The 13678-nt window shown below is 44.1% G+C and overlaps 1 protein-coding gene across 1 annotated transcript; it reads left to right on the top strand.

Annotated features, from left to right (window-relative positions):
- The first annotated feature begins 2397 nt into the window (after positions 1-2397).
- Positions 2398-4068, top strand: LOC133914060 (DIMBOA UDP-glucosyltransferase BX9-like). The gene is made up of 2 exons (XM_062357220.1): positions 2398-2965; positions 3058-4068. Exons 1-2 carry the CDS (start codon positions 2434-2436, stop codon positions 3927-3929), a joined length of 1404 nt encoding a protein of 467 aa, XP_062213204.1. The 5' UTR covers positions 2398-2433; the 3' UTR covers positions 3930-4068.
- Positions 4069-13678: the final 9610 nt, after the last annotated feature.

Here is a 13678-nt window from a genome sequence, read left to right as displayed (position 1 = left end):
ACGGCCGACGCTGGTTTTGGAAAAAAAAATATTTTTATATTTTTGAAATAAAAATTGCAAATATATTCGTCTGATTTGAAAAATTACAAATCTAGATTAAGGTTTAAAAATAAAAAATGGATTCCAATGATACCAAAATTCAAAATACTATCAAAATTGTCATGAAAAATTCTAAAAAAAATTATGTATTGTAGATGATGATATCATTTACTCCCTTCAGTCTGAATATAAGTGTCGTTCCGGACATCGATACGGTCTCTAAAATACAACTTTGGTCACTATTTTTGTTGTAATATATTAATAAAATATAGTAAAAGTATACTATTTTGAAACTACTTTTCGAGATAAATCTACCCGTATCATTTTCAAGTATCCAAACTCAATACATAAAAAAATAATTTGTAGTTAAAGTTTGAAACAGTTAACTGTATATAACCCAAAACGTCACTTATTTTAGACTGGAGAGAGTAGGTATCCAAAAAGTTTCAGACAAAAATATGATTTGTATAAAAAAAACAAATTTTAAGGAAACCTAAAATTTATTTATTAATTGTTTCTCTTGCATAAGTAATTGTTTGAGTTGAATTTTTTTTAGAGCTATATGATAGCATTAGGACTATTCGTTCGGTTTTTCCATTTTTGTTTCGGAAAATACGATAGCTCGGTTAATACGGAGTTATTTGTTGGGTACGTACGGTAGTATTTTTTTTAACGGTATGGTTTCGGTTAATACCAATGTATTTTGATGTGGTATCGGTAAATGTCATATTTACCTAAGTTTACGTGAATTGAGAATAATAGTTGCACTTGGCACATCTTCCAGCCGTGTGAGGTGCTTTCACATTTCTGATCTGGGTGGTACCCATTGGTGTTTCATGACCTGCTGCACCTTCATTGGGGGGTTAAAACTCCATCACTGGCCACAGCCCCAGAAGGAAGGATAGCTAGCATCAGCCTCGGACATCTGGAGTGCCAAAACAATCAGAGAACAAGTGACAAGTTAGTAAGTCACGCTCACAGCAAAGTAGGAATAATTATTGAACAGCACAACGTAGCGAAGGAACAAGAAATTTACACGATCTTATATATGGACTTTGTTGTATTAAGTATAGATGGAGAGTAAGAGTAGGAGAGTACTGGACGTCACCTTGTGCAGGCCAGTCGGCAGCTCGAAGTTGGCCGCTGGGTAGCGCGGCGCACGAGCGCCTGCTTGGCAGCATGGCGCACCAGAGCAGAGAGCACAGTGCAGAACGGAGCGCACATCACATGCTAGGGTTCGGCAGTGGCACTGTTGCGATCTGCCAGAGCGAGACACGAACAGTCGAGTACTCGAATTGGTGTTGTATGATGCTTCACCTTCCTGAACCCTGGTGGAGTGTTAGCCTGTTGGGCCAGACTATTGGTGTATTGGATCATAGACTACTGATGAGATGGGCTACGAGGCTACGAGCAGAGGGGCAACTAGCCTAGGCATCGGTTGTTTTGGTATTTTCAGTGCGTGACTGGTTTCTCCTGATATAACCGGACACCTGAAATTGCTCTTTTTTAAGATCGTACCAAATAACAAATATCAATCAAATCGAGTTAATCGGTACCGTTTGGTATTTTTGGCATAGTAAATTCAGTTCGGTGTAGATTTGCATAGTTCTAGATAGCATCCTATATAACATATAATTTTTCATAACTATTTAGACAATATTTTAAATTTTGAGAGCACTTAAACGCAATTTTTTTAAGCATGTTTTTAACGGACAATAGGAATCTAGCTTTATAATTCTTCGAACTAGTGCATATATTTACAATTTTTAATTTAAAAAATTTCGGTTTTTGTCAAGTAGCCTGTGCCGCTCGATGTTGTGTCTCATCGAACCAGCTAAGGAAACAAATAAGATCAACTCCAGCAAGTGCTCCAAATTTGCAGTATCTCAAGCAAAATCGGTATCGAGTGCTACAGTGCTACGGAGGAGTACGATGCTGCATATTTGGGGAGCTACTGTAGCACCCGTAACTACAGTAGCAGTACTGTTCACAGAGAATGGCTGTGGTCCGGAATAGGAAAACACGGTTCGGGTTACTGTAGCAGTACTGTTTACAAAGGCTGACGGTGGGGTTGGAGAGAGAAAAAGAGGAGTAGATGTAGGAAATGGAGTAGCTATTGGAGATGAAAAAATAAAGAATACCGTAAAAGTGATAGGGATACTATAATTGTATTTTTAAGAATAAAAATTTCAGTATAAAACTTGCGTCTCACCGATCGGGCTGCATCCGGCCACTGGAACGGACGAGACAACGTGACGCCAGCGGGCATCCAGAGGAGTGAAGAGGTGACTCGTCCACCGAGTCATATGCGTCTCATCGTAACCCGACGGCATTGGCCGGTTGGTTGCTACTCCAACACAAGCAATCTTTGCCAGGACTGCACGCTGCAAAGCCATGACGCCACCACCGGCACCAACCATGGCTGCAGAGAGCAACGGGGCCGCCGCCGTCCACGGAGGACATCGCCGTCGCCACGTGCTCCTGTTCCCGCTCCCGTTCCAGGGCCACATCAACCCCATGTTCCGGCTCGCCGGCGTGCTCCACTCCCGCGGCTTCGCCATCACCGTCTTCCACACCCACTTCAACGCCCCGGACCCGGCGCGCCACCCGGACTACCGCTTCGTCCCCGTCCCTGACGGCATGTCTGGCCCGGCCCCGGTCGCCATCGAGGACGTCGTCGTTCAAATCTCCACTCTCAGCGTCGCGTGCGAGGCCCCCTTCCGGGACCGCTTAGCCGCGGTCCTGGAGGAGTACTCCAGGGACGCCGTCGCGTGCCTCGTCGCCGACACGCACCTGCTGCCGATTGTCGAGGTGGCCACGCGGCTCTCCGTGCCCACGCTCGCGCTGCGCACCGGCAGCGCCGCCTCCTTCGCATGCTTCGTCGCCCACCCGATGCTCTGCGAGAAAGGCTACCTCCCTGTGCAAGGCACATCCTCCTGTCCATGCCCTTCTAGCTTGCTCATGTGTGATGCATCCCCATGTTTCTTGGATCAATGTGTGCGCGTTTGGTCAGTGCAGAGTCGCAGCGTGACACGCCGGTGAGCGAGCTGCCGCCGTACCGAGTGCGCGACCTGATGTACATCGGCAAGGACGGACAGGGCGTGCTGTGCGAGCTTCTGGCCCGCGCCGTGGCGGCCGTGAAGTCCTCCTCGGGCCTCATACTCAACACGTTCGACGCGCTCGAGCGCCAGGAGCTGATGGACATCCGGCGGAACCTCGCCGTGCCGGTTTTCGATATCGGCCCGCTCCACAAGTTCTCCCCCGCCGCCGAGAGCAGCCTGCTGCGCCAGGACCGGAGCTGCCTAGAATGGCTGGATACGCAGCCGCCGGAGTCGGTGCTGTACGTGAGCTTCGGCAGCCTGGCCTGCATGAGCCTGCGGGATCTGGTGGAGACGGCGTGGGGCATCGCCGGCAGCGGCGTGCCCTTCCTCTGGGTGGTCCGGCCGGGCCTGGTCCGCGGGTGCGCGCACCAGCTGCCGGAGGGGTTCGAGGTGGCGACGCGTGGGCGCGGGATGGTGGTGGCGTGGGCGCCGCAGGAGGAGGTGCTGCGCCACCGCGCCGTGGGCGGGTTCTGGACGCACAACGGGTGGAACTCGACGACGGAGAGCGTCTGCGAAGGGGTGCCGATGCTGTGCCGCCCGTACTTCGGCGACCAGATGGGGAACGCGAGGTACGTGGAGCACGTGTGGAGGGTGGGGTTCGAGGTGGGCGGCGAGCTCGAGAGGGGCAGCGTGGAGGCGGCCATCCGGCGGCTCATGGCGGACAGGGGCGGAGCCGAGATGAGGGCGAGGGCCGGCGAGCTGAAGAAGGCAACGGCGGAGTGCACCGGCAAGGGCGGATCCTCGTGCCAGGCCATTGATAAGCTGGTCATGCACATGATGTCCCTGTAAAAGCAGCATTTCGTCCTACTGTTCCTTGTGATTTTTTGTGTTTGAACTCTGCTCGAAGCATGAATTTCGTATGATACTCATCTGAAACTCTTTCAGGACGCGAAACTTCAGTATGAAACTTGCCTGAAATTCAATGTGCCGGCCAACTTTTAGTTCCGAATCATGAACTTCAATTCTGAAAATCGGCTGAAAACTTGCTTGAAACTAGCTGAAAACATTGTAATTATTGTGTTTCATATATAACCAATTAGGCATGCACATGCCTATTTTAAAGGCAGTATTCATATTTACTCGTACATGATTTCAATTCTCAAATCGGACGCGAGCCAGGATTCGGGATGCTCTCTCCTGTAAATTCGCAGGCGTCTCGCCATCGCCAATAGCGTGTGCTAGCATAAGTAGAAGTAGCCCACGAGTCACAGCACAGAAAACAGATTACGGCCGTCCAACGGTCCAACCCTTGGTGTAATTCCGGCCCATTTGGAAAAAGCTCCCCCGGCCCGCTTCCTTTCTCCTTTGACTAGGCCGGCAGCCATTTCTCTCTCTGTCTCTCTCGAATCAGCCGCGTCGCCGGTCGGCGGTCGCCGCTCCGTCGCCTCGGTGGCGACATATGGATGGGAGTACTCCTAGAACAGAGTATGTATCATTAGGCAGGCATATGGACGTGTATAATGATAATCGGAGGCTTGTTGATTAGAGAGAGGTGAATAGATATTTTAATAAATTTTTTGTGAAATCGATATTTTTTTTTCTATTTGAATCACCTAACGTACCTCAAAATTCAAGCGGAAGTAAAAATAGAAAAAAGTTTTAACAAGAAAAAATCGAGACAACACGACTCCATAGATGATATATGAACTATAAGTTTCATTTAAGATCAATCTATATATCTTAGCACTCGAAAGATCACAACTTGTAAAAACACAAGAAAAGATGAACACCGAACAACAAAACTCTCAAAGTTGATGTCTAGAGGCAAGAGAATTAAGATCCTATCACAAAAGCGTGTGTATACGAATTTTATGCCTCTAGTATTGCTTGCATATCTGGCATATTACAATGTGTTAGTGTGTGTTAGATGCAATTGTTCTTCATGTAATGTGTCCATATTGTCCTGTATATGCAGTGCCTTTTTCATCACCATTTGTAGTTGCAGCATATTCTAGTTGTTCATTTCATGTAAATGGTTGAGAAGGCAAAATGCGTAGCCTATTGGGATCCCTATGTCACAATAACCTTTTGCAAAATCTGTGTTTAGGAGATCACGGCTGGTAACAAACCTCTCGGGTCTTTGAACTCAAAAGGCTATGCCAGCGCAGTTGAGAAGTTTAGAACTAGGATAGGGAGAGATTACACTACTAAGCAGCTGAAAAACCGTTAGGACAATTTGAAGATTTTGTACAACTTTTGGTTTCAATGCCTCCAAGACACTAGACTTGGGTGGGATAAAAAATTTGGGACAATAACAGCTAGGGATGAATGGTGGGAACGAAACACGCAGGTACTTCGATTATGTGCTTCGGTTGTGTAATTCAATTTCTTTCTTTTACGTGCCACATTGAACTCATTTTGTTTTGTGTTATTTCAGAAAAATAGAGAGAAGAAGGCACTTAAATTTGGTCCACCAGCAAATCTTGAGGAGCTTGAGTCATATTTGATAAGAGCAAAGTCTCTGGTTTGTCCGCATGCATTCCTGGTGAAGAACTGGACAGTGGTGCCATCAATTTGGAAGATGAGGATGAGAATGATGAAGAATTGGTCAAGGAAGGAACTAAAAAGAAGGTGATTGCTAGGAGGCAATTGAAGAGAAAGGGAAAATCTCCTAGCCCACACAAGAAAGGGGGAAAATTTATGGTTAAGCAGTTTACCCGTATGGTAGATGATGTGATCACTTCTAATTCTGTAACCTCGAAGGCATTGCTAGGTGACTTGAATCTCGAGGCTATTAAGGAAGTGATGAATTTAGCCAAAGAGTTTGGGGATGCTGAAGGGAGTGATGAGCATTTTATGACTACAAAGGTTTTGTTAAAGCTGAAAATCATGCAATATTCCTCATATTTGAGACTAATGACGGCAGGCTGAATTGGTTAAGGAGATGCTATGAAGAAAAGAAGAAGTAGTTATCCTGGAAGTTGGTTGAAGAGATGTTATTGTATCCTATTTATCCTATCATGAAATGTGGCCTTCAACTTTGTTTGTAATCTTGTTTGACCTTCTATTTATCAGTGTGTAATAACTTTGAATCTTGACACTCAGTGTGTAATATATCTCATGAGACTTGTTCTACCACTGTGTCATATCCTGCATGCATAATACTTGTTCTATCATTATTTGCAGTGTGTAACCTGTACTTGTATTTAGTTGTAGATGAGTTCAAATGATAATTCCGAAGTTGCATCCTCTGATGATGATGATGCAGCAACATTGGAGATTGTTATGAAACAACATAAAATGATTCAGCAATGCATGCATGCATCATATGTAACCTTATTGTATGGTAAAACTTTTTTAAACAAAGATGCTTATAGACAAACAGATGAAACATGATATGATTTAGTGATCAAGACTTTGAATAATCCTAAGGCTTGTTACAAAATGTTCAGGAAGACAAGGCATGTGCTTGATAGTCTACAAAATACATTGGTGTCAAATTATGGTTTGAAGTCAACCACAGGTATGAGTTATACTAAATCATTGGCTATGTTGTTATGGACTCTTGGTGGTCCACAGTCAATTAGCCAAGTTGAGAATCATTTTCAAACATCTACTGAAACAATTAGTAGAAAGTTGACATATGTGTTGTGCTGTGTGGATGATCTTGATGTTGATATTGTCAAACCAAGAGATCCAGAGTTTAGAGCATTGCATCCTAGACTTGAAGATAATCGCTTTTCATCGCACTTTAATGATCGTATAGGAGCAATAGATAGCACTTATATTCTTGTTGTTGTGCCTTCTTCTGAGATGGCTGCACATATTGGTCGATATCGATATACAACTCAAAATATGTTGGTTGTGTGTGATTTCGACATGAGATTCACTTTTATTGTGGTTGGATGGCCAGGTTCGCTGCATGACACAAGGGTCTTCAATGCTGCATTAGAGAAATATGCTACCAAGTTCCCATTTCCTCCTAAGGGTATAAAATTTGCTTGAAAATTGTTTTCATTTCATCGTTGCCATCACTTCAATACTTAAAGCTACTTATCTCATTTGTAGGCAAATATTATCTTGTTGATTCGTGGTATCCAAATCGGGAGGGGTTCCTTTCTCCATATAAAGGTGAGAAGTACCATTTACCTGAATTTCGACAAGGCCCAGGTCCAAGGTGTAAAAAATAGGTGTTCAACCATTTTCATTCATCGCTTCACAACGTGATTGAGAGATCATTCGGTGTTCTAAAGATGAAGTGGAGAATACTATAAAAATTACCAAGTTATCCAATGTGGAAGCAATCAAAGATTATCCATGCATGCACGGTGCTTCACAATTTTATTCGAGAAAGTGCTTTGAGAGATGATCTCTTTGATATATGTGATACGAATGAAAACTACATGCCTACTGTTGATCAAGCAACACCATCTGAACGAAGAATCCAAGGAGATGAAGAAAAAGACACGACTGCATTTCGTGATAGTATCACCAATGCTTTTATGAACATGAGAGGATAGGCTATATGTACTTCCTTGTCATCGTGTTGTGTTTATGTAATCAAGAGAATGATTAGAACATATTTTAGGACTAATGTTTATTTTGAATAGCTCGGAAAATATGGATAATCACTATGTATGTGTTCCAATAATACTATTTCTTGTACATACATATTATATGTGCCAGTTTTGATGCCTGAACATCAAGAACACTCATTAAAACATTATTATAGAAAAAAACACTCAAAACAGTTAAAGGTATTACAGATATTGTACACTCCAATCAGCTCAAAAGCCATCAGCCAGACCATTGAAAAGCAATATTGTCAAACATTCATAGCTTTTCAAAAACAGTCTCTCTAGAGTAAAAAGCCATCTACCAGCTTTCCAAAAGCATCAACTCAATCAAACAGACACTTAGTCCGGTGTGCATGATGGGATATCTCTATCATTGGCCGGGCTCTTTTTTTAAAAAAAAATGTTAAGTGAACGGATTTTAGGTAGACTGATGGTAAAATTGTTAATAAAAACCAAAATGTCATTGATACACAATAAGATGTCTAATGATGGCACATCGAAAACAAGGACCAGTACAAAACCAGCGCCTTCCCAGACATGTCCTAAATTCTGAAACAAAATACTGATAAAGACCATTGATTTCGTTTTAAAAAAATGCAAATAAAAAAAGCAGCAGCAGCAGCAGCCGCCGCCTTGTGATCCGATTCTACAGCTACCTAGGTCACGAACATATCTAACCGCATCATGAGATATCAGAACACCAAGTTGTCGTAGTAGAATATTGTGTGCTTGCGACGAGACGGAATATACAGGACAGGGCAGCAGGACATCGAGAGCAGAGCGACATGCCAGTGGTTGCAGCGCGGTCTGCCTTTCCCCCCGGCCATGATTGCCACCAACCCAAACCCAGCCTCACTTTGTTCCACCTCACCTCACCGGGACGCAGCAGACGCAACCGATCCAACTTCCCAGGCCGCGTGCGTACGTCGCTGTTGCGTGCGCGGATGGAGAATTCGATCGAATCCCCTGCCCGCCCCGCCCGTCCGGGGCGGCGTGCCTGTCGTGCTGGCGCAGCCCGCGCAAACATGCCTGCCAATGCCATGCAACGTAGCATTGCAGTCGAACCAACCGCTCCATGGCACGAGTCCAGCGGCGCGCGCTGGCAGGCAGGCAGGCAGGCTGGCCGGACGCGGCGTCAGCCTGCTCTGCTGCACCCTCCCGCCCACCTAGCTCAGCTAGCTGCTGCATGCATGCACCGACGCACGGCTATGCTTCGATGACGATGTGACGCGCGCCGAAGAGATCGAATTCCATGCCGCCGTGCCGTGCGCAACGCCCCTGCCTTGTCCGACGGATTTGCCCTGAGTCAGCGAGATCATGCACTGTAGCAGAGCTAGTACGGTTAGCGCAGCAGTAGGTGAGATTCATGGTTCGGCTCGAAATCAACGCCGTGTCGGGACGTACGGGATATGATAGGCCTACAGGTCGAGGTCTAGGATCGACACATCACGGAGAAATGGACGGACGGGTGTGAAGAACCGAAGGGTTCTTGCACGAGCTGGAGCGCTCCGACGCGCAATCTGTCTTGTGTTCATTCGTACGGGATAACGGGCGTACAGTTTGTTCCTGAGCTCATTGGTTTACAGCTCTGAGCTCTGGTCATCTGGTGCTGCTCATCAACAGAGCAAAACACTGCCTGAGACAGATTATGAGGTGGTAACAGTACAGAAACAGGTGTTTGGTTGTTGGTGAAGCAGTACTACGTACCAGTACGACTCAGGAATGCGACCGAATCGACGAGCATTTATCCATGCCTGCTTGGAAGCTGCATGCTCATGCAGCAATGTCAACTGCCGTTGCTAGCTACGGGCTGCGTCCGTTGAAAGCTAGCAGGGGATTGAAAGCGAGGCCAGGCCACGGCGCACACGAGTGATGAGCCCCCGTCGTGCGTGCGTGCGTGCGTGCCAGCGTGCGTGCGGAGCGGAAGGATTGAATCGGAGGCACAACTCCCGAGCGCGCGGTCGCTTCGTACGCACGTGAGCGTGTGCGGCCGGCCGGCCGGTCGGTCGGGCATTTACGCCTCCGGTCATGTCGATCGAGCACCGAGCCGAGCGGTAGCGGAGCAGCAGCAGGGGCAAAAGATTTGCTGCTCTCGTACGTGCACGGGGAAAGAGAAAAGGCTTCCGGCCCCAGCGGCCGCACGCACGGACGCTGTAGCATGGATGCGCCGCTGCGCTGTGATACTGTTGTCTCGGGCGAAGCGAGAAGGGAGATCGAATCGGCGCGGCTCACGAGGGGCCCGTGCCACTGTGCGTACGTGCGGGCGGTCTCCTGGGCTCGGCGAGTCATGGACTGGATCGCTGGACTGATGGTTGTTTGCTCCTGCAGTCCTGTTGCTGGCCATGCTCGGTGTTCGGCTCGCGGGGCCCTGCTCATCCTCTCTGTCGTCCAATCAAGGGATGAGGTGGGATGGGATGGGGCGATCCCTGTTTTTGTGTTGTTTGGTTCAGGGGCAGCAGGGATGGGATGATCCCTCCTGAGGAATATTCTCTCAATATGCTGGATGAAGATATCCCTCAAAATATATGGGATAAAGGCATCCACCTTTGCTAATCATACACATTAGTAAAATGATTAATGATATTAGTATACTTGTATTACTTATTAAGTACATATTACTACGAGATTAGAATTTGTAAGGTTAATGTACTAATTATTGCTAATTAATGAGCTAATTAGAGTATGATTATGGTTAATTAGTATATTTTATTGTTAATTAGTAATGATTATGGCAAGAGTAACGTTAATACATGTTGGTGCATGTTGATTAATGTATTATTAATAATTATTATTTAAAATTAAAAAATATAATTAGTTGATGATTCTCATCCTCATCCGTCCTCGTCCTTCCAACCAAACAAAAATGAGACTCATCCCATCCAACCAATCAAATAAAAAACAGGATCATCCCATCCCTAAAAACAGGGATGGCCCTATCCCATCCCACTTTGTCTCCCAACCAAACGGACCCCAAGGCACGAAGGTGGTAACAAAAAGCTAGCTCCTGCATTTGATCTTAAAATACGGGTATATTCTGCACAGCTTTAAATTCAGTTTTTGAGCCGGGGTATTCCCACGATCACGATCGATAGAGCTCTAGCTCTCAACTTCATCTTAACCTGATGTTTATAAGTTAATTAAAAATAGTTTAAATATCTATATTAGTTTAAATGAGATGATTCACTTAAACATCTTTAATATACTACCGTCTTTAGCTCAAGTTTTAGAGCTAGAAATATACTGTTTCAATTTTTTTTTGGCGCTATAGCTCTATTAAATATACTATAATTTTATAAAATTATAAGCTAAGTTATAGGTATATCGATGTTGATTGATTGAGTCATTTTATTTTTATTTTAATCTAAAAATATATACTTAAATTATATTATCTTAATCTATAAACTTAAAATGAACTACGTGTAGATGCATGCGGAATCAATCAGTGCTTGAAGTGTCCACGGAGTTTCATAACAAGGAATGTGCTCATGTGATCCAGCACTAAAAAAGTAGACTAGTAATTCTTCCCGGATTTGTTAACCGAACTAGTGCAAGTGTTTACCGACTGTCATGGGCTAGTTGATGCGTGAACGAATTCCCTGTTAATTACCTGTGGACTTCATGCAAAAATCATCTATCGTTTCCTTATACCCCTGCGAGATCGCTCCCTTTACGCACCAGTTTGGTCACAAGCAACTGCATCGGTTCCCATTTGTTTACTCGCCGGTTCTGCATCGACTTTCCCAGCTGCTTTAAGCCTGTCTATCCACTGAGTTAGCCAAGCTGGTCGACCTTATTTGTAGCCGAAGGCGATAGCGTCGTGGATGCTTTGCTAATGGTATACTCTCTAGTTATAAATACACCACGTTTTGTAAAAAAATTCAATCAAATTTTTAAAATTTTAACTAACAATATCTTTCAAAATATTTATTTTGGAAATTTTAAAGTCGTATGAATAGATTTATTTTGAAAATAATTTTATAATATCATAAATTTTATAAATAAATTTTAATAAAAATATTAGTCACGCTATATATTAGATATCATGTCTTATTAAAAGAATATGTATTTATGACTGGGCTGAACATATACTGAATCGTCGTCTTTACCACTGGTCCGGTCCTGGTCCAAACGATCATGATGTTCATCTGACATCTGTTACAGTGATTAACTAACGACGACTTGTATCATATTCTGACAGCGACTTCCTCCGAGTGCTTGCACAGATGTGCCCAACGACTATCTGGCTGGAGAACGCGCCTGCTGCATGCGACTTCATCGATCTCAATTCCCTCTGGTTCACACTGCCGAACCTGTTTTATGAGTGAGAAAGCGTATGTTTGTGACAGGCTATATCAAATTAAATTATCCAATGTAGCCACTGTTTTCTTTTTCTGAAAACATCGTATCTATTTGTCCACCGTCCCTTACGCCTCCGGAATTTCACATCCCTCCGTCTAATTTTTTAACGAAACGACAGGAAAACTGCCAAGAGATAACGGCCACCTCCATTAGAAATGCAAGATTTGTATTTTCAGTCATTGGTCAACCTAAAACTAAAAAATAATAAACTAAAAATTCACTTTTGCTAAATTAGATTAAAAAATGAACTAAATAGTAATCAGAACTACTATTAGAGACCACTTATATGCTAACCTTCATCCATCTTCGATGGCTCCTCCACCGGCTGAACACATAGGTTCGCCTAGTAAAGTTAGGGGATCACGACATACCAGCGGCACGGAAGGTAACAACCGCACACATTGCGTTGGTACTGCAAATCAACTATTCTAGAAAGTAATCAAATGGAAAAGAAGGTAGCGGAAGGAAGTTAATAACTGCTAAAACCAAACATACTCCTTTTGAACCGGAGCTATGGTCAGCACTCTAGCAGCAAGTTACCACGGATCATCTATTTTAGGAAGAAATTGAATGGAAAGAGAAATCATATGAGGAAATTAGTTACTGCTAAACCAAATGTTTACTCCTTTTGAATCAGGGTTATCGTCATGTGGAAATTAATAAGTACTAAAATATGAACCTACTCATATGAATCAGAGTTATCACCAATATACACGTCAGCTAACTCAAATGATAAATTTTAGCATCAGTTTCTTAGTATCCACTACGCTGCATATCTAAATGTGCTAGTTTTACACAGAACAGAGTAGTGGACATGGTACTACCAAAATTCCTTGAATTATGATAGATTTACACATTAATTCTTAGATAGCACGAAGAAGCCTACAATCTTGTCTCAAGTATATACCAAATAGAATCAAATGCTTATGACACATTCAACCTTGAAGTACATTATTTCATATGGGTCCAATAAATATACATGGAACTTATAAAAATGGGTTTGCTATTAACTCACTTGATTGATTCTAGCCTCACGATTGGCTTCAAGACTGGCGCTCCGGTCGACCCTTCTTCTCCAGCGACAATAAACTCATCTGTTGAGTTAGGGTTAGGGTTTTAAGTTAAAAAGGTAATATTTAAAAAGGTAATTTCACAACTCTGACAACCTTGAAGTACATTATTTCATATGGGTTCCAATAAATATACATGGAACTTATAAAAATGGATTTGCTATTAACTCACTTGATTGATTCTAGCCTCCTCCGTACCGGATTTTTGCACCTCACGATTGGCTTTAAGATTGGTGCTCCGGCCAACCCTTCTTCTCCAGCAACAATAAACCCATCTGCCAAGTTAGGGTTAGGGTTTTAAGTTGGGAGTTAGGGCTAGGGGGGTTCACCGTGTCCCTGGGGTGGTGAGAGGCAATCCGGTTTGATGGTGGCAGTGGACGGCGGGAGGGGTAGGTTCGATGGAGGGGAATCAAGAGACGAGAGGTTAGTGTGGTCATGTGGCTGCTGACGATGCCTATGGATTTGGTGACTGGAGTGAGTGATGATGTGATGAAGAAAAATATAGTGAGTGATGGGAGTGTAAACAACTAAGTGAGCCCTGGACGATCTTTTATACAAAGCTATTACTATATTATTTCTTCTGGGCAATGGA

Source organism: Phragmites australis, chromosome 4, assembly GCF_958298935.1.
Source record: "Phragmites australis chromosome 4, lpPhrAust1.1, whole genome shotgun sequence".
Lineage (NCBI taxonomy): Eukaryota > Viridiplantae > Streptophyta > Magnoliopsida > Poales > Poaceae > Phragmites > Phragmites australis.
The sequence above is the reverse complement of the archived record's forward strand: the minus strand, read 5'-3'. Positions and strand labels throughout refer to the sequence as shown.